Source organism: Notothenia coriiceps, unplaced genomic scaffold (genome assembly GCF_000735185.1).
Source record: "Notothenia coriiceps isolate Sejong01 unplaced genomic scaffold, NC01 NC01_scaffold00004106, whole genome shotgun sequence".
NCBI lineage: Eukaryota > Metazoa > Chordata > Actinopteri > Perciformes > Nototheniidae > Notothenia > Notothenia coriiceps.
Genome location: NW_011336807.1, coordinates 16,274 through 37,264, shown reverse-complemented (window position 1 = coordinate 37,264; position 20,991 = coordinate 16,274). Strand labels below are relative to the sequence as shown.

The 20,991-nt window shown below is 41.3% G+C and overlaps 3 protein-coding genes across 3 annotated transcripts in view; 2 read left to right on the top strand and 1 right to left on the bottom strand.

Annotated features, from left to right (window-relative positions):
• Positions 1 to 4,478: 4,478 nt before the first annotated feature.
• LOC104942102 (zinc finger protein 773-like) lies at positions 4,479 to 8,121 on the bottom strand. The gene is made up of 8 exons (XM_010767298.1): positions 8,026 to 8,121; positions 7,658 to 7,860; positions 6,777 to 6,887; positions 6,573 to 6,668; positions 6,323 to 6,433; positions 6,100 to 6,220; positions 5,703 to 5,909; positions 4,479 to 5,623 (listed from the first exon to the last, which is right to left on the bottom strand). The coding sequence occupies exons 1-8, from the start codon at positions 8,042 to 8,044 to the stop codon at positions 4,602 to 4,604; spliced, it is 1,890 nt and encodes a 629-aa protein (XP_010765600.1). The 5' UTR covers positions 8,045 to 8,121; the 3' UTR covers positions 4,479 to 4,601.
• Positions 8,122 to 8,961: 840 nt separating this feature from the next.
• Positions 8,962 to 14,800, top strand: tspan33a (tetraspanin 33a). The gene is made up of 8 exons (XM_010767297.1): positions 8,962 to 9,241; positions 11,155 to 11,212; positions 11,495 to 11,622; positions 12,052 to 12,126; positions 13,351 to 13,446; positions 13,572 to 13,700; positions 13,789 to 13,950; positions 14,105 to 14,800. The coding sequence occupies exons 1-8, from the start codon at positions 9,146 to 9,148 to the stop codon at positions 14,204 to 14,206; spliced, it is 846 nt and encodes a 281-aa protein (XP_010765599.1). The 5' UTR covers positions 8,962 to 9,145; the 3' UTR covers positions 14,207 to 14,800.
• Positions 14,801 to 17,127: 2,327 nt separating this feature from the next.
• Positions 17,128 to 20,991, top strand: part of smo (smoothened, frizzled class receptor) — an 8,228-nt gene continuing 4,364 nt past the window's right edge. Inside the window, exons 1-3 of the mRNA XM_010767304.1 lie at positions 17,128 to 18,054; positions 19,187 to 19,386; positions 19,473 to 19,682. Coding sequence (XP_010765606.1) covers positions 17,793 to 18,054; positions 19,187 to 19,386; positions 19,473 to 19,682 — 672 coding nt within the window. The 5' untranslated portion in view covers positions 17,128 to 17,792. The remainder of the gene's footprint in view (positions 18,055 to 19,186; positions 19,387 to 19,472; positions 19,683 to 20,991) is intronic.

Here is a 20,991-nt window from a genome sequence, read left to right as displayed (position 1 = left end):
AACTTGACTTCTGCACCTTGACAGTTAAGAACCTAATTATAGATGGTGGCAGATACAGAATGTTGCTTTGTGTAGTACTGACTTTAACACTTTGGACAGAAGTCATTTTAAAGTCACATTTTAACATTTGACAGCGCAGCATATTTAAGTGTGCTGATTTATTGTGAACACACTGCAAACACCTACTTCAAAGATTGATATCTAGTCATAATGTATACAAAATAGTGTGTACTGTGGAATTTGAACACGGCACAAGTTTGTAGTCTGCCACGTTTTGAACAGCTGATTGTGTTTCTAATTAGCAAGGAAAGCACAGGTGACATTAATAACCTTAATCCTGGCCTTTTCCCACTCTGTGCTAGTTGCTGTAGATCTGGAACCGCTGAATGGCCATTATTATGTGTGTTGAAGAGTGACAATCTGTTGATGACAATAGGAGGCAGGGTGTTTGGTCTGAGTGGGAATGTGAGATGGAGAGTGTTTTTAGGGATTGTTGATACTTTTATTCCATGTTTGAATCGCAGGGTTGTCTAGGTTCGTACATGGAGGATTATATATCAAGTGATGTTAAATGTGCATGGGTTTCTCTCTAGGGATATCAAGTATTGGTCCAATGTGAATGATAGTATATTATGTCTCACCACTAGCCAATGATTGTATATTTTTATACAACATATACCATATTATAGCAAGATATATATGAATATATAATATTTAATCACCAGAATGTTGAAGTAAAGGGCAGGACACTTCTTTGAGAATGTAGTTTGTGAAATGCTGGTTCTAACAATATGTTACAAAGGCCTACTGACAGAGGGAAACAGTGTTTGTTGGGCTTTTAGGTCATTTCACAACATACTATGAGGCTCTTCATTCCATCAAATATGACTTAATTGAAATATCATCAGCTGCATAACACAAAAACCAAATGACCTTCAGGTGAGACCCCTGAAAACCATTACCAATGCTGTGACTCCAAAAGAGGCTATTTGTGCAGATTCAGAAGACACTAGGGAACAGAAAGGGACCTGAAATCCAACATGCTTTTGTTTTGTTCTTTGGTAAAGTGAAAACACCAGCAGCCTGTCAGCACAGCCAGAGTCTGGACGTTTCCTTCTGTAGCGCCGGGACGCCGGTCTCTCTTCACTAGTCCTGCAAACACTGTACACAAATGCATTCTGAAAGCTATCAAAGACATCAAACCAAAAAATCCACCGGTCGAAGGACTAGGTCTCTCTATGCTTTGAGCCATGTCAATCATGTAGCTTCTATTCTCTTCTTCCAAAAACAATTAGAGAGCTTGAACTCTATGAGTAGAAACTCTCATGTAGTGCAGACAGGGGAGGAATCAGTCCAGCTGCTGAGCAACCTAAGGAGTATGTGGGTTCATGCAGCAATGGGACAACGTTTAGTTTGGAAGAGTACATTGTATGAGATATTTTATGGCATATTTGATCCAAAAATGTTGAATTGATCATCAGTTAAAAAATATGTTTATGTGGAAAAGCTGCTGTACATGACAGAATACATTCATCAGTATCAGGAGAAGACTTCATCCAACATGCTTTAACAAAACGTAGTATTTTCCACCGTTAAAAAGGTATTATAGTTGTGTATTTATCAGTACATGCACACAGACGTGTTACTATTACCCACAGAGTGTGAGTGTTCTTGTAAACCGAAGTGTTGGTTGATCACTGTTTGATCCTGACACAGATATTTTAAGAGGACTATTTTGAATATAGATTTTATTTCCTTTTAAAATCCAGAGTATCCTGCTGTCGTAGTATTCTAAATACATCTCAATCTTGAATTCCCTTTTCTGGAGAAACATCCTCTCCCAGTTTTCTCTTGTACAGATTTTGGTTTGGCATATTGATGATGGAATATGGAACTGAAAGCTATAGAAGGAATATATATTATGAAATACACGTTTTTATTGCAGGTATCTTCTATTTTGGATATTATATATATACATATATATAAATGATATGATAGTATATGATTGTTTGGAGTTGGACTTTGCAGAGGATCAAAACAAATATTGTTCTTTGAGGGAAAATGCCCAAATCAGTTCCAGATGTGCCACAGTGTTAAACTCTCCACATGCTGGCAGTATTGATATGGGTGCCAGATGTTTGGGTTCACTGTATGTGAGTGTTAGCCTCGTATGTGTGTTGCCAATGCAGGAGTTAGGGATTACATTACATGATGGATTCATTGTCAAACTTGATTAATAATCAAGACATTTGGCATCAAGAAGGAGATTATGTTCATTATTTCTTTGATGTGAAAAATCCCATTCAAAGAACATTATTCATTCAAAGTTATTGAAAGGACTTTGGGGGTCAAATGTATTCAGGTGTTAAAACCTTAACCAGTATTGAAAGAATCTCAAAGAACCCTGGCTCATACTGTAGTCCCACTTATAGACACATGTAAAGTCTGCTATAGTGTTGGAAAGAGCCATTTGTTCATGGTGGTTAGGAACAGAAATGTTATTTATTTGCTTCCCTCTTCCTGTTTCTGGGGCTGATGAGCCCTAACATGAACCAAATAGATTTGTTTGCCCAACAGATTTAGAAATAATGATAGCTCTATTTACCTTTGTGTAGCAGCACACTATGAGAACATTCTGTTGGAGGGACTTTAATCACTCATTGATTCTCTTTTTTGTATTCACACACAAAGCTCCTTAACATTGCACCACGAATGATATCATATCTGGAATGTAAGACGCAGTGATGCTCATACTGCTGTACTAGCATTTACTAACACATTTTGTATTTAAAAGTTGGACTACTGGTTTATGTATGGATGTATGTCCTTTGTTAGCAGCCCTGAATAAAATAAAATGTTACCAACAATCTCAGCTTTGAACTTAAAAGTCAGATTTTAACTCTACGCTGACACATCTCCACAAACCTTACTCCAAGTGGTTCTGTCTTGCTGAGAAAGCCCATTTGACCCCAGATAGTTAGAATCAACAGGTATGCCTGTGTGTAAATGCAGCTTTAACTAAACTGACCAATCAGAGAGCAGTGTCCTGTAGTGTTCTTAGTTATTTCTTGCTGGTGTGGAAACGCCTCTTTAACAGCATGCAGGCGTTAACTAAACACTTTTAACCCAGACAGGTGATGGTTCAGTGTCAGGGGATCCACAGATCCTCACAGCAGGGTCTCTGTCCCTTATTCCCTGAGTTATCGCCATGGCTACGTGGCTCCGTCCTCCACTGGTCAGCAGTGTTTTATGATCTTGTTCTTGTCTTAGTTCATGCAAAGTGTTAAAGGGCCTTGGACAGGATGAGCTGATTGTTTCTGTTGTGCTGTCAGAGAGAAGTCTGTTATTATTTGTCTGAGGTGTTAACACAGAGACCAATTTGTTGTAATATTATTAGTGACGCTACTGTTAAATGTAGTATTTAATAACGGCACTATTTATGGTCAGAAAATGAACCAGAGTGTGTTCTTGTACTTGCAGTAGCTTTGGAGGCAGGTGGTTATTTTGTAACTGTTCTTTAACATAAGCCACTCCCCCTCCACTACGAGGGATTTCATTGGTTCTGAGGTTGCTAAGTGGCCCAACATCACTTGGTTTCCTCAGTAACCGTTTGTCTCCTAGGTGACGACTGCATGGTCTCACAGCTGACAATCCCTTTGTTCTTCTTCTGCTTCTTTCTTTGTTCTGAAGGAGTTCTTGATTATTATTTTTTCCTTCATTCACTTCATTTTACATTTTAGAAAGGGAAAGAATACAAATGAAATAAATCAGAATATTAATTCAATCACTTTTCTACTCCTATTTTCAATAAAAAGTTAAATGAAAAACCAAACAAAAAGTTGATTTGTAAATAAGTAATGTACAGTTTGTATCTGTAACTTGTCAGTCTGTCATTGGTGACAGAGTCTGTCTTGCTTATAACGCACGCTACCAGTAAATAAAAAAAGGAAAAAGTATATTTAGACTGTATGGTCCCTTGAAAGCAAGTTTTAAATTAATATCTGATGTATATCCTGTAACATTGCATTTTTATCTGAGGAATGATGTTATTAAAAAATTGCAAATAAATTGCATTTCCTACAGCTGTGTTTTCCACTTCCCTAACACTGTGTTTCAGGTCTTCTTCATCATAATGTATCTGGCAGAGCAATGCTGATACTCAACTGCCACGGTACCATTGCATTTTCAGCTAATAAATGATATTTTTCTATTAAATGTGATCCACATAAGATTTAAAAAAAATATATTTACTGTGCATAATCACAGCTTTACTAATACATTCAGCTGTGTGTGGGTATTAACATTTATTTTGCTCAGTTAAGTATGATTTATGATTCTCAGGCGCAGTGGGATGCAGAAAAGTAGGAGCCTAGAAAAACAACATCAGTTTTGGTAATGGTTAACGGCTGCTAAAATGCACAAGTTAGATTAAAAAACAAAACATTTGTAACTGTAAGTAATGAAGAAACAAAGGCAGATCAGAGTAATTACATATACTTTACTTTCAAATTGTTACTGATTAAACAATAAAATGTTTATGATAAAGTTTATTTTGACTTTGCACAGCTTCTGTGCAAAGGTGTGATGACTACATTCTGCTATCACGTGTCAGGTTTGTGGGTTCCCAGGTGCCTCTTCAGGTTCCCCTGCTGGGAGAACTCTCGCTCACAGCTGGGACACTTGAAGGGTTTCAGCCCGGTGTGGCTGAGCTTGTGTCTCTTCAGGCAGTTCAGAGTGAGGAAGCGCTTGGGGCACTCGGAGCAGAGGTAGGGGCGCTCCCCGGTGTGCGAGCGTGTGTGCACGTTCAGGTGGCTCTTGGTGGAGAAGCCCTTCCCGCAGTGGGTGCAGGTGTAGGGCATCTCGCCCGTGTGGGAACGGGTGTGCAGCATTAGCTCCCCGGAGGACAGGAAGCACTTCCCACATGTGGTGCACAGGAAGTTCTTCTCCCCTCGGTGCATCTGCATGTGTCTGGTGATCCCCGTCTTGCTGAAGCCCTTCCCACAGACGGTGCACAGGTTGGAGGGGCCTTCATGCAGCCGCTGGTGCTGCTTCAGAGAGTAGCTGCACAGGAAGCTCTTGTTGCACTGGCTGCAGGAGAAGACCCGCCCCTTCCTGTGGAGCCTCTGGTGCTGGTAGTACCCCGAGGGGCTGATGAAGCCCTTCTCACACTGGATGCAGCAGTACGCAAAGCTGTGGAGCTTCATGTGAGTCTTCAGTTGATTGGGAAGTTCAAAGACCTTTTCACACTTCAGGCACTTGGTTTCCTCCTCGGTGAACTTCTTGTTGACGGGCCTGGTGCTCAGGAAGCGTTTGTCTTCCACCGTGGGCTCTTTCCGTTTACGTCGCTCCTTGTTTTCTAAGTTGTTCTTCTTTGGCTTACGTTCCCGCTTTTTATCAACTCCTCCTTTTGGTTTGAGTGTCCTCTTTTTCTCAGAGTTGACTTCTACTTTAGTTTTTTCATCTGCACTTTTCTGCTGAGACTTTGCTCTGGCTTTCTTCACAAATAGTTTTTTCTGGGGGGGGGCTTTAATGGGGTGCCCACTCTGAATGTGCTCTTGGACCTTCCTCTTTAAGCAGTGGGTGAAAGAACACTGAGGGCAGGCAAAGAAACGGGACAGGGAACCTGAAAGCATGAAAGGAGCATGTTAGTAAAACAAGTGACTGATTTGAGAACAGTTCTGTCCTGCAGCTGATCGTCTGACCTGATTCTCTTTTCGGCAACCAATCGCCTGCAGTGACGGCTGAGCTTTGACCCGAGTCTTCTTCTAAATCTTCCAGTGTCAGGGTCTCTTCCTCATGGTCATAGTCCTCTTCCTCACTGTAAGCCTCAGACAGCCTCTCCTCCACAGCAGTGTGAGCAGGGAGGGCCAGAGAGGACAGAAGGATATCCTCCTCACTGCTGGAAGGAGCTGAGCACAGGAGAGGTTAACATGAGAGAGTCACTTCAAATATTCTAAATGAACATAAACAAGACAAATTGAAAGAAATTGTGCAAGATAGCAGGAAGGATACAAAAAAAGCCTGTTCAAAACATGGTCCTTTTTAACCAGATTGAAACTCCTTAAAAAACTGTTCCTATTATATTTCTGTTGAACTCACCAGAGCCCAGAGTCCCCATCTGTCTGTGATGGAGCAGCAGAGTGTTCAGGGCCAACGGGTTGGACAGATGCTGTCCAAAGTCTTTGGACACAGATGTTGTTTCTGTGAGCCATGCTGCTGTCTGAGATAGAGAGAAGCAGGTGAAACAACACTGTACACACTTCAGAGCAAGAACAAGAGAGATCCAGGGGCATTGTCGTGGTTCAACAGTCACACACACTACCTGCTGCAGGTCCGGGACGGGCAACAGCTGCTCCAGCCGGGACAGGAAGTCAGACACCAGCTGCTGCAGCCTGTGGTCGTAGTCAGAGCCGTAGTTCACAGGAAACACCTCCTGCAGAAACACCCAGCTGCTGTGAATGGTTGGTGGGTCTCTAGATGTTATGTGATCAACATTCAATCTTTCTTGTGTCTTTTGTGATAATTAAAGATATCTGGGTCCCATCCCTCCACTGTATGACTCATAAACACACCTGGAAGAAGAACTCCTTTTCAAAAGGAACGTTTAAAAGGTTCTGCACCAGTGCGGCAAAGTTAGTGAAAGAGGTCTTCAGTATATCTCCACTGGCCTGAGACAAGTGGACAACAAGATTAGAAACAGGTATTTCAGATTTCTGAATGGATATGTTGGTCCATGTCTGTGTAATAAGCAGCTCTGGATTTTCTTTGAAGCCCACCGTCTGATCGCTGGAGCTCAGCTCAGCGCTGCAGGCCTGGATCTGATCCAGGTGGCTCTGGATGGTCTGCAGATGGGCCCCCCCATCACTCCGACACAGCTCCAGGACCAGCTGACCACAGGTGGGAGACACGTAACTCAAAACAGTGTTTTAGAATATACATGTAACTAATAAAACACATAACTAACATTATCACTTATAAAACTACAAAACAAGGTCATGAACAGAGATGGAATAAGTACTCAGATTGTTAATAGCAATACTACAACATAACAATACTCAGTTACAAGTAAAAGTAAAAGTAATGCATTTAAAATATGATTAAGAAAAAGTACATTCATCAAAATATACTTTAGGTACCAAAAGTAAAAGTCATGCAGAATGGCCCATTTAAACAATTGTATATACTGGATAGCTTAACCTATAATAATGTATTGGTTGATTTATATTTTGTATTAATAATCTAAATCTGCAAAGTAACTTAATCTGTAAAATAAATGTACTTTAAGTAAATGCATTTCAATTGTTACTCAAGTAAAAGTTATCATCAAAATATACTTAAAGTACCAAACGTAAAAGTAGTCATTGTGCAGATTGGTCCATTTCAGAATAATATATATGATATGTTTTATAATGATTGATCATGAAAGTGTTCTCAAAGCTGGTAAAGGTGCAGCTAGTTTGAATGACTTTGCACACTGCAGGGTAGCTTGTGAATTTAATCCAGGTGGAGTGTAGTGTCAGTGTGTGATGATTATATTTCACATCATTAATTGTAATAAAGTACTTGAGTAAATGTCCTTAGTTACTTTCCACTACTGACTATGAAAGAGTGTAATATTAAGACTGAATGTATCTGAAGGGGGTTCAGAGCGGCTCACCCTGGCTCTCAGGCCCAGGAGCAGCCTCGCTCTCCGGCCGGGGCTCAGCAGCTCCGGGACGGTCTCTGTGGCCACACTGATGAAGTCCAGCAGTTGGTCGTACTGCAGAACACTGTGCTGCTGCACTATCTGCCACATGAAGGCAGACATGAGTCTCACTGGCGGGACGAGGAGGTGTAGTGAAGCCGGGGGGAGATGGGGGCCTGAGGGGAGGAGGCTCCATTACTGTTCATCTGCACATCATTCACAACTTCATATCTAAAAGGTTTAGCTAACGTTAGCTTGTTAGCTATATTTGTAGCTGTATTATTGGGTAGTCTGAATTGCTGCAAGTTCTATTACATAATTAGATAAATATTTGCACTAACCTTTGCTTTTCCACGCCATTTCTTTGTTTAAAAATGTCTAAACAATGAACAAAATACCATGTTTTGCTTTCATCTGGGCAAGCAGGGGACCAAATTGGTCACTTCCGGGTAAAGCGGAAGTTGTGAAAACTCATGGAGAGTTATGCGTTCCTTCAAAATAAAAGCTAGAACACACGTTCCTGTGGTATGTGGGACTATTGGAGTAAGGCAGTGTTCTACCAGTAGATGGCACACATGTGTCACTGCCACCTGGAGTTTATTTTAGATTATTCATTTGGAAAGGTAAAAAATGATTTTAAAATGTGTATATCTTTATTGCAGGATGTTAACTAATCAATTCGTCTGCTTTTTCTACTATGACAAGTACATCTTATTTTGGAGTGCCTATAATGCTTTACAAATAGCTATATGACCAAATCTATTCAGGTCTTAAATGGAAAGAGATATTTACTTCCGAAATCCGAATAAACTATTTTTTTATTACAGGAATTATACGGAAAGCATTAGGGCCACATGAGAAACACATTTTGGGATGTGAAAAAATTGTAGTCACAGAATTCAGATATTAAAGTCAGAACCATAGACTGTATATATAAAGAACTAAAAGAAAAAAGGTCAGAACTCATTAATAGGCCCATGAATAGGCCTATTTATAATACATACACTTAGCCTTAATCCATCAAGCTTGAACACAACGTTTCATTATTAGATTTGAATTACAAAATAACTTAAATGAAAGCAAAAGTAGCCAATTAAAGCATACACGTTAAGGCCTACATCTAAAAAGTGGTTTGTAAAAATACACACACTTGACAGGTTTAGCTGGAGATCCACGGGGTCAATCAGAGGACCCGTTCCTTTATGTTCAGGAGCCCTTGCTCCAGGTAATCTGATCCCAGGTATACAGGAGTGAGACACAGAGGTAACACACCCAGTTTCCCCCCGCCCCGTCAGAGCGGCAGCCTCACTGGACCTGTGTGTCGGATCAAGTGTGTGAAGAAACCAGCAGCTTGTCATCATCGTTTAGAGTCAGAGTCTTTGGTTTTCACTCACGGATACTCGTTGTTTCTCACAGCTGATCTGTGCGCAAACGTAACAACCCGCTTGGATACCTGTCGCCATGGGAGGAAGACGCAGAGGCGCACATGACGAAAACTACTCCTTTATCAGTCCAGTCGTCAAGTACCTACTGTTCTTGTTCAATTTAATATTCTGGGTGAGTTTATTATGCTATTAAACACAGGGGGTCACACAGATCCCAACACATGAAAGTTGTATGTATTCTCCAGCGCGCAGGTGAATCACGGTCTTTCTTGGCACAAAATATTTGCTCCATTAGGTTAAATTAAAAAGGAGTTTTAACCAGAGTTAAACTACCTCTCTCGCGATTTCAAAGTGTCAGATCTGCACTTCTTTATTTATGGGCTTTGTTTGCTGCGATTTGAGCATCCACTGCTCAGTTAGTTGTTCATTAATCCTGGAGTTTAGGAAAAGTGAAGCAGTGTCCAGAAAAGAGGGGAAAGGAAGTCAACATGCAAAGTTGAAACAGGAACACAGGAATACACACACACTGTGTTTTCTGCTTGGTACTGTGTATAATAAGGAATTTATCATTAGATTTGTGTAACCACACTGTGATATCTCAAAAACAATGTTCACACCACTTGAAGTCAGTTCACACGTCTGCTGTGGTTTATGATCAGGTTAGTTTCTGTTCATAAAATAGGTTAACTTCCTGTCTAGCAGATTTCCCAATAAGATGGATTTTTCCATTTCAAACCAGCCTCAGTGAACACAGCAGGCGATGACATTGATTGCATCATTTGCTATCATTTAAACTGTCTTATTATGCTAAAGTGTTTCCCTCAAATAGGATGTTATTCATTGTATGACTGGGTCTTTTTTAAAGGAAATAATTCAGCAGAGCTCAGCAGGCTGTTAACAAACCAAAGTTCATTTGGTGGGGTTTCAGTGTCAGGTGCTCGGGGGCTGTAACATAAGGAGATTTCTGACTTACAGCATTTTTGAAGCAGATCTGATGTTAATATTTAACTTGTTGGGGTTTAGTGCAGTCCGTTTCTGCTGTTTAAGCAAAACAATGCTGTAGGAATGAGGAGAAATGTCGTTGAATTTAAACATATTTACCTCTTTTGACAACAAGCTCAAACAAGACACTTTACGTTTTGTTTACATGTTAATATCTGAGAAATCTTGAGCTTTTCTATACATGTTCTTATACATTTCCAACAGCTTCTATACCTAAGTGTGTATGAGCTGTGTCCATGACTTCTCTGGCCAAGTACAAACAGGAGAAGGCTTTGTAAAAACTTGAAGCTCTTCCTCATGGAATGTGTTGTTGTCATTTCTGTTGCCTCGGGCGGCCCGCAATTGGCTCAGTGTAGGACACACCAAAGAAAAGTGCATGGCTCCCTTTACCCTAAAAATGTTGTGGAAAGTCCACAGTTTGTCATAATCCTGGTGATCAGCTGGTACAATGACGATCAACCCAATAAGGGAATCAGTTGTGTAACCAACGCAAGTGTGGGACTTAGTCGCCTATAAATTGTAGCATAACATTTCACCAACTGTCACATTGCAAAAAAACAACCTCTAGCTTCAGGCGTCATGTACTAATCTTTACAAAAGGGGCAGACAACTCTCTTTGGCCTCCCACCCCAAGAAGGAGCAGTGTTTGTTGTACCTGGATCCATTTCACTCAGGAGGGTGGGGGGGGGGTTCTGAGTACTCGCTTTTATTCTATTGAGACTGAGAGGAGCGCTGAGTGAAAGCCTCTTTTTAGGGAAAGGTGCAGATCGCTGCCAGGTCGCTTTAGTCAAATGGAAGCAGAGTGGATGGCCGAACAGCCTCATCTACATTTCTCCTCTCCTCTAGTTCAACACTGATTCAACATGTAGCACTGGGTGTGCTTCTGGAGGATTAGATTTGATTCTATCAGTACAGCCTCTGACTCATGTATATCTGATGTGTGTTCAGGTGCCACTCCCTGGACAAGTAACAACATAGACACAATGATTTACACACTGTTCTGTGTGGTTTCACCCTATTGTACCCCATAGTATTATTTCAACATGTGAGTATAAATACATACGTGTTCTCTCTTCTCCTCAGGTAATCTCCCTGGTGATGGTAGCTATCGGCGTGTACGCCCGCATGATGAAACATGCAGGTAGAGGATTCTTCAGTGATAGAGCATACAGTCTGTTTCATGCTTAGTGGGTTAGGATGGGGCTTTTGTTTTGGCTTTTTGCTCACTGCTTCCACCAGCAACACAGCATTTACATATGTTTTGTTGAAGATTTTATAAAAGAAATTCAATTCAGCAGTGGAAGAGCCTGAGGTAGACGTGTTAAAGCACTTCCATAAATGTTTCCTGTTCTGATTAAATAAAGGTCATTAAGAAAAAGTAGCTCCCTCACATCAATCTGAGCCCCTCTCTTCTCCTCCTCAGAGGCCGCTCTGCGGTGTCTGTCGGTGGACCCCGCTGTAATGCTGCTGGTGGTGGGGGTCCTCATGTTCATCCTCACCTTCTGTGGCTGTGTGGGCTCGCTGCGAGAAAACATCTGCCTCCTTCAGACGGTGAGTCAGGAGTTTCTCCACTAAAGAGGAAATCAGTGCAGAGACATTTTGTTTAGGGAATGCTGTCAGATTCAAGCTCAGTCCCATGAGCTGCCAGGTCCTCTCAACAGTATGTTATACTGGCACACAGTATAACATACTGCATGTACAGTATTGCACTTTTATAAAGAAAATTACTCATTGCAACAGTTAAGATTATTTTATTTTGAAATCAATTTTAAAACAGCCTTTACGTAGCAGAGTTTGACAATGTTTTTCTATTGTTATTCTCTTTGTATTTAGATGTTTGCTTTCTCTGCATGCAAGTAGAGGTGGCAACAACTAGCAGCTGAATTACAGGATCTCATGGAATCGGTTCTCTAAATAATGAACCCAAACAGAATCATTCCTCCAGTCCTGTGACCCTCCCTCTCTTGTTTCCCCCCACAGTTCTGCATCTGTCTGACGGTGATCTTCCTGCTACAGCTGGTTGCCGGGGTCCTGGGCTTCGTCTTCGCCGATAAGGTAATGAAACAAACCTGAGAATAATGTCAGCTTGAATGTAGGGCCACAACTGTTTAACACTGTCAACAAAATGCCATTCTTGTTTCTCTCTAACTCACGCGAGAACAGCACAATGTGACGTGAGTTTGGATTTCAAAATGAAAGACTATTAATCTTACACACAAGAAGTATTGCAACAAGAAATTATTTTTAGCCTTAGAAAAATACAAATTACAAATGATAAACATGTAAAAGGTTACACTTACAGAGATCAATTGTTTTATTTAACAAACTGTAAACATTGTCAAACCCACCATGAACAGTGAATGTTCCTTTCTGTAATCAACATTCTTTATAGCTATTCTTTAGCTAAATACATCATACGTTTTAGATACATCATAGAATAAATATTCATAAAATAAATTTCAAATATAGTAATGTGTAAGCAAAACTTCAGAATAATACTGGCCTGCCTCGAAAAAGGGGCTTCATTTATTTATTGACTATTTCTTTGGATTGATTTTGTTTTATTTGTTTTATTGAATGTCCTTTTAAGAAGAAGAAGAAGAAGAAGAAGAAGAAGAAGAAGATACACTTTATTATCCCTTACAGGGAAATGTCTTTCCCCACTCGGTGGGAAACTCTGGGAACACAGTAATGATAGCCTTTGCAGACCCTTTACATGCACAACAACCTATAGAACACACTACAGGAAAGGGAAACCCCAACATGCGTAATAGGGCCTCTTTAAACAAGAAGATTGGATTACTTGTCATAGAGTACTCAGCCTGTGAAGGCAGTTGTACAGTGTCTCTAGAGGGACTCCAAACAACCTCTGTGATGTCGTTAGGGTGATCACAGACTGGGCTTGAGACTTCAACAGAAAGCCTGGGACAAAGAGTTTGGAGAACAACTTTAATCTTGCCATAAACACTCAAAAACACAAACATTCTAACATTTCCCATGCGGTTAGTTGTAGGCAGGGTTGCATGAAGTTGTAACTTTAAATATGTTAGAGGACTAGCATCTCTATAGTTCAATAGAAATATTCATATAAAATAGAAGGTGGACTAAAATCCAATAAAAAAATTAAAAAAAAGAGCTACGCTCTACTATGGTATTCTGCATTGATTTTGACTCACTGGGTCACATGACATAAAACTTGAGATTTTTCAATAGAAAATGCTGAATTTTTATAACAATATTTGTATTAAATAGATTTTTTTTTTTTGTACTCCTGCTAAGGCTCGGAATAGAGTGACTGTGATGATCAACGATGCCATCGTCCACTACAGAGAGGACATCGACCTGCAGAACCTCATAGACTTTGGTCAGAAAGAGGTAAGGGTGCAGTTCAAACATGCCGGAAACGCGTAGGTCATCAGTGTTTTTTCATTGTAAATACCAACAGCAAATATACAAAAATCAGGATGTCTCCTGCATATGATGTGTGTATGTGTCCTCAGTTTGGCTGCTGTGGGGGTGTGACGTACAGCGACTGGTCCCAGAACATCTACTTCAGCTGCGAGCCGGAAAACCCCAGCAGAGAGCGCTGCTCCGTGCCCTTCTCCTGCTGCGTCCTCAACAAGGACGAGGTCATCTGAACACCACTCTGCTGAGCCCTTTATCTGTTGCTTTGCGTTTATTATTATTCATGTAATAACTGTGTGTGTACTTGAGCAGAACGTGATCAACACCATGTGTGGCCAAGGCATGCAAGAGATGGAGTACACTGAGGCTGGAAACCATATCCACGTCAACGGCTGCATCGACAAACTGGTGGACTGGATCCACAGCAACCTGTTCCTCCTGGGGGGGGTCGCCCTGGGACTGGCCATTCCACAGGTAGAACACACACACACACGCGCACACACACACACACACACACACACACACACACACACACACACACACACACACACACACACACACACACACACTCACACTCACACTCAAGTCTTAAATAGAAGAGACTAATGTTGTGTGTTCTGTTCTTCAGCTGGTCGGCATCCTCCTGTCTCAGATTCTGATCAGCCAGATCAAAGACCAGATCGAGCTGCAGAACTACAACCTGAAGCACCACTCGGACCCGTGGAGATGACCCAGACTGGATCAGTCCAGATTCTGGTGATAGGCACCAGAACCACAACTGCCTGAAAACCTTTTTTTTGTAGCAGCCTGGATTATGCATCCAGCATCATTGCTTTGACTTAAAAACATGTGACTAATATTGAGCCAGCATGTGGACAAGCCATTACTATTGGCCAGGATGTGGAGGTTAGTACACACAGAGGAGACGAAAGGAGAAACTGGACTCTGCCGCCACCTGCTGGACACAAACCAAGCTGGATTTTAGCAAACTTTTTGATGGACCAAAACAGAGGCAGGAGGAGTATTTGGTGATCAGGGTCTTGTTGACAGTTAACTGCTAACTGACTGAAAAGGCAATTACATTTTTCCACATTTTGTATATTTTTTCAAAATAAAAGAATGCCGGTCAGAATGTGTTATGCATGCTCCGTCATGATCCTTACAGCTGCTGGCGTCTGTGGCATGCATCAGATATTTGGCAGGTTGTTTAAATGAATGTCGCTTTGTAGTTGAAATATCTGTGAAGAGTACAAAGCTTTGCCTACTTACAATACTTTCACAAGCTTATGTGTTAAAAAGCGTGTCTCAAAGTGCCTTTTACCCATGATACCAAAAGTTATACAGTATAAGAACTTTTTTACTTAACAAACAAAATATTTTATTTGGTCATTTAATGTAACAGTAATGTTTGCATCAAAGGTCTTCATAATACCTTCACCTTCATAATAAAGTGGCCATGTTAGGTTGTCCTGCAGAGACCCTACTCTTCACATGATTTCATTTCCTTCTCACGTTTAGCCAGCTGCAGGACTGCAGAGCCACTGGATTTCATCTCAATGCTGCCATTATAAGAACATGTCTGCCAAATAACAGGCTTTTAACAAAGTTCATATTCTGTTCATAAGGCATCATTTAAATCCTGCTCTGATCTATTGCTTTTTCTTTTCTTTTTTGAACAATTGTCAACGAAAATACAAAAGTAAAGGGGAATTCCCATTTCCCCACTAAAGAAAACAGTTGTAAATGCCTCCAGTGTTGTTATGTTGGTGTGGTCACTGGAAAATGCCAAGTTTGTGTTTTCTGACCAATCAGTGAGCAGAGCATGGTTGAGGTTCTCTTTGTCCGTGGTAATCGTACACAGCTGTTTATATCAGTTTGTATTATCTTGTTATGATGTGATACCCATGTGATAGTTCTTTAAAAGTAGCTGTCCTTTAACTGAAGACATTTCACTTCTTCCACCAGGGAAGCTCCAGCTAAAGGTTTCATGTATCTGCGAAGAAGCAACTCTCATCTCCGTCTCTGCCTGGCAAATGAAATCCTGAGTTGCAAGGCATTCCCAGCTTGAAACCTGACGCCTGTAATCTTTGGGAGCAGAAACAGTCCTGCATGTTTTACAGCCTTTGACGCAAGTCCACAATCTAAACATGACATTTCTGTGTTAGTTTAAAGCTGCAGTAACTCTCCGTGCTGTGATTCACCCTGAGGCCCGAGACACACTCTGCTGTACCTCTGATGCTGCTGAGGAGTAAAACTACATTTTGTGTGACACTGTAGTGTAGATATACATTTGTAACGTTACAGCAGTTTATGAATGTAGCAGTCTCTTACAATAATGTTTTGGTGTGGTTGTGTGTGTGGGGGGTGTGAGTGAGAGAGAGAGTGTGTGTGTTGGCTCGGCCCGCACTCTGTGTGTGGTCCCTGGTTTCTGCCTCTGACTCACTCAGGCAGCCATGTTGCTGTGGGCTTCATGGAGGCCCAGACACACACACACACACACACACACACACACACACACACACACACACACACACACACACACACACACACACACACACACACACACACACACAGAGGAGGGAGCAGAGTTAACCCAGTTTTACTCACAGAACACCACGAGAGAAACAAAGCATCTGCAGGCATGCAAATACCACAAGTGCACTGTCCAATTAATGCGCTAACAACAGAGCAGCACCATGCTGGAGATTAACGAGCTGCTTTTAGTCGTATAATAAAAAATGTACAAATCAACATACATTCATTAAAGCACCTGCAATTAATAATGTGAGCGAGTTTGAGTTTGAGTTTTAAATGTTAATATTTGCCGTTTTTAAGATTCCTTCATCCCCTTAACCAGGAGAGGAAGCCCAGTACATCATGCTTGTCCCAAAGAAAAGTGACTTAATATCAGGTTATTAACTGTGTCCCTCACTCCTGTGCACACTACTGTCATACACATGTGACTATTCAAAACTTCATCTCAATCTATGTGTTATTCAATCAATCAAAGTTTATTTATACCGCCCAATATCACACATTTTACATTTGACTCAGGGGGCTTTACAGTTTATACAGTATACATTATTAACACATTATTCATCAAGTCGAATACATTTTGACTGTCATTATCTAAGAGCAGACAGCCACCAATTTAAATCTAATTTAATTTAGTATAATGCATGCAAGGTATTTTATCCCTGACAGATGTGCAGCATCAGTACACATCAGAATCAGAATACATGTATTCATCCCACAGAGGGGACATTTGTTGAGTATCTGTTGTTGTTATTATTGTTTAATATGTGTCTAATATGCTGCCCATAATGTAATTATATATAATAATACCTTACTTCAAATACGTAATACGTATTATAATATAATAATGTAATACATAATACTCCTTTATATGTATTTCATTCAAAGGTTACCCTTTGTATATGTATTCTAGAAGAGCTGAAGACCACCCTCGGGTCCTTAGGGTACATTTTAGAAACATTTTAGATTTACTCCCTGAGAGTTGGCACAAGTTGACCAGTTTTTCATCTATTTCAGAACAAACTGAGATGCAGATCGGATGGGGGCTCTGGGTTGTTTGGGGGTCCTTGAGATGAGAAACGTTTTGAGAAGGCCTGCCATAAGGCACATTCTTCCTCTTGCGGAGGGGGATGGGAGGGGAAGTGTTGTTGCTCCGTCTCTCCCCCATGTGCATACCAGAGACTTTAACCTGCAGACACCGACCCGCAGCTCGGGAACACACAGAGAGATCCTCCTCACACTGCATCAGGGGAAACACACACTCATTGGGACACGTAGAGAGATATAGCTTCAATTATCATCCTATTTTTCTGCCATTTTAAAGAAGGGGGGCTCCGGAGAAGGGGGTGGTGCATCAGAGCCAGAGATCCTATTACACATCCACTTCTCATGGCAAGTTTTTTGGAAGTGGGGGAGGGCGATCCTGCAACTTTCTCGGCCTGATGTCTGTTTAAAACCCATCCTAAAAGCTTCAAATGAATACTTTATATGGTTTTGAGGCGATGATGCGGTTGTTCTACAGCTGAGGGCACTTTCTGGAGCCGATCGGATCTGGATAATGAAGGAATCCCGGAGGATCCAGCGGGGATCGGCCGAGAACTGCAGGATACAAAAGTTTGGGAGGACTGGGAACAAACTTTGAAACGCCTTGCAGATCTCCTTCATAATGCCGATTTTGGAAACGTATTCGAAATCTAAAGAAGACAAGTTGATCTCCGGGTTTCTTTAGGTAAAACTGAATAATTTAATCGGTTTTGCACGGCTCGTTCTCGGCCCCCAAGATGTCCTCCCGGGCTCGGAGCCCCATTGTTGGGTTTTGCGGGATGCTGTGCGTCTGGGCTGCCTGGCTCTCAGGCTGCGGGGCGGTGTTGTCTCCAAACGGGACCATATTTGAGGACCACTGCAAGAAAACCTCGACCTGTGAGGCTCTGAAATACAACACATGTCTGGGGTCGCCTCTGCCGTACACACACACTTCTCTGGTCCTGGCCGAGGACTCCAGCACCCAAGAAGAGGCTTTTGAGAAGCTGGCCATGTGGTCCGGTGAGATCCAGGGTTCATCTGTTCAATAAACACCAATATACTCCATCTGATGTGAATACTTTAGAGTGTGGGAGAGGAGTGATCATCATCCTGTGATCCAATTAAAAAACTGTACTCTTGGATACATGTATGTTAGTTGTACTATGATAGATTAAATGTCAAAAATATATTGGGTTATTATGAATAGCTATCTAACTTACTTGTTTTGAAAGTGATCAATACGATGTGTAATTTCACAAAAAGTCCATTGTGAACTAACATAACCAAGTCAATTCTAAAATCAAATGACAATAAAAATCTGGCCCTCAGGCTTTTATTTTGGAGCAATTTATACATAAATATATCAGTTTCACTACATAGGAAAAGTCAGTGTTGTGTACCTGGTTTGTAAGTGCTAATAATGTTAATTGTTATGACAAAGGACTGTGATGAGGGGTCTCAGAGGGGAGAGAGCCCAAACAGGAAATGAAGGGGTAAAAGCCATTAAAGGCAACAAAAGGAATCACTCATAGGTGCTAGAGAGCTAACAATGGAAGAGTGTCAACAATAAAAGGGTTTTAGATATTCTGCTTCACATTCATAAACTCTCTAATGACCTGTCAGACCCAGGCCCCCGCCTCTCAGGGTCAAGGGTCCCATCCACCCATACCTTTTTGTGTTGTTGGATATGGTTTATTATGGCTCCTGTGTAATGTAAACACAATAGCAGCATACATATAGGAGGGATAAGAAGTCATCATTTTTTTTGAAAACCTCCCAAAATTCCCCTTAACCAAGTCTCAATTAATCATTTCATTGGCTTAAGGACGATTATGAGTGATCCTGCTAATACAGATTTTCACTCAAAATCGTCACTACATTTTTAGCAGTTGGATGATAAGGTGTTAGTTGTCTAAACGGATTTGGCTGATTAATCAAGTTAAACCATGTCTTATTACACAATAGATAGTTAGATTATGTGAATCAAGGTGATTCATCTATGATCAAACTGATATATTCTTGGCCCTGCCACATTTTCTATTCATGTGTTTGTGCTTATCATCACCGTCACGAGTCTGATAAGTGTAGCAGATTATCGTACACATCTCATGATTTATTTCAATGTTTGTAAGACTGTTTTTCCATCCCACAGGTCTGCGTAACGCTCCTCGCTGCTGGACGGTCATCCAGCCGCTGCTCTGTGCCGTCTACATGCCCAAATGTGAGAACGGTCGAGTGGAGCTGCCCAGTAAGAGCCTGTGTCTGGCCACACGCGGGCCCTGCAGCATCGTGGACCAGGAGAGGGGCTGGCCCAGCTTCCTCACCTGTGACAAGTTCCCAGTGGGCTGCTCGGTAGGCTTCTTTGTAATGAAATGTATTGATGCTGAGGGTCAGAGGTCAACGTTGCACTAGGATCTCACCTTCTCCTCTGTATGCAGAACGAGGTGCAGAAGCTGAAGTTCAACATGTCGAGCCGCTGTGAAGCCCCCCTGGTGAAGACGGACATTCAGTCCAGCTGGTACAAGGACGTGGAGGGCTGCGGGATCCAGTGTGACAACCCCCTGTTCACCGAGGAGGAGCACAACGACATGCACGCTTACATCGCATACTTCGGCACCATCACCCTCCTCTGCACCTTCTTCACCCTGGTGAGGCACAACTACACTACCCATGATGCTTGTTTTTTTCTTATAGGGAAAGAGATTATACATTTTGTTTTGCATGGAAATCAGAATACTGGGGGGAAAGGCTTACGTGGCAGTTTCTTCATTTAAAAATTGAATAAGTTAAAGGTTTTGAAAAAAGCGAAAGAAACATATTTACGTTAACACAATAAGTTAAAATAAGAATGTGAAATCAGAAGATACAAATAAATTGAATATAATTAAAATATCTATACGATATGAAGTAAAAATGTGCACATTGTACTTTATTGTCATTGCACAAGGTACAAATACATTTATTTTTGCAAAAGTGCCAAGAGTAGATTACAGCATCGTCACATATTAAGTTACAGTATCAGAGTAAGGAAAGATACAGTCAAGTTGTATAAATATAAAATCATTATTTACAGATAAGATGCAAGTTCTGAAACATATTAAAACAAGGTGCCGGGTTTAGGCATGTGTAAGTGAAATACAGTTGTGACAAATATTAAACACAGATGTAAATATGTGCACAAAGCAGAGTAACGGCCCGTCCACACACAGTCATGAAAAAAATCTTTAAAAAATCTTGATGCTGGGCGTGTCTGAATCTTGGCGATTTTTTGCGAGCAACGCGACCAACAACCAATCACATGAATCTCCCGCCCCCGACATACAAAGCAATAGCAATGTTAAAACGAAGTAAACTGGATATAAACTCCCCAAACAGGCGAAAACCTACCAGTTTCACCCACTGTCTCTGCCACCTCCCTCCATGCCTGGTTCCTCCGGTTTGTATCCCGGTAAATAGTTCTGGTCGTAAAGAACCGTGTGATTTGCTACCGTAATTTCTCGTTTGGAATATGAGGAAATGAACTGCGGTCTGGCTCTCCCAGCTTGCACGCGGTTTGATTGGCTAGCGCTTGCACTGGCGGGATTTGCATAAACGGGATTTGATTGGCTGATGCCAGCTTCGCAAGCATGAGCATCAAAAGTTGAACATTGCTCAACTTTTGATGCTCACGATGCTTGCAAAGCCATGCTCCGCTCCCCACAATGCAGTTCGGCGAAGATTAAAAATCTTCTACGTCACCCCATTCAAGTGAATGGGCGAAGCTTTGAAAGATATTTTTCATGCCTGTGTGTGGACGGGCCGTAAGAGTTGTCAGTCTTTGCTTTTAAATTGTGGTTTTTACATCGTGTACGAGAGTTTTCAGTCCGTGGCTATAAGTAGGGTTTCATCGTCTCGTTCTTTTACATTTGTTTTTCGTCCTATCGGTTTTGTCTGAATGTATTTATGCTGCTTTTTATA

Bases quoted from the DNA above. Each gene is read 5' to 3' on its own strand.
- LOC104942102 (XM_010767298.1), bottom strand. The intron at 6,434-6,572 runs GTGTGTTTATGA...GTGTTTCTGCAG, and splicing joins AAAAGGAGTTCTTCTTCCAG to GAGGTGTTTCCTGTGAACTA. The intron at 6,221-6,322 runs GTAGTGTGTGTG...TCTCTATCTCAG, and splicing joins CCGTCCCGGACCTGCAGCAG to ACAGCAGCATGGCTCACAGA.
- tspan33a (XM_010767297.1), top strand. From the start codon at position 9,146: ATGGGAGGAAGACGCAGAGGCGCACATGACGAAAACTACTCCTTTATC. The intron at 11,623-12,051 runs GTGAGTCAGGAG...TTCCCCCCACAG, and splicing joins ACATCTGCCTCCTTCAGACG to TTCTGCATCTGTCTGACGGT. The intron at 13,447-13,571 runs GTAAGGGTGCAG...ATGTGTCCTCAG, and splicing joins TAGACTTTGGTCAGAAAGAG to TTTGGCTGCTGTGGGGGTGT.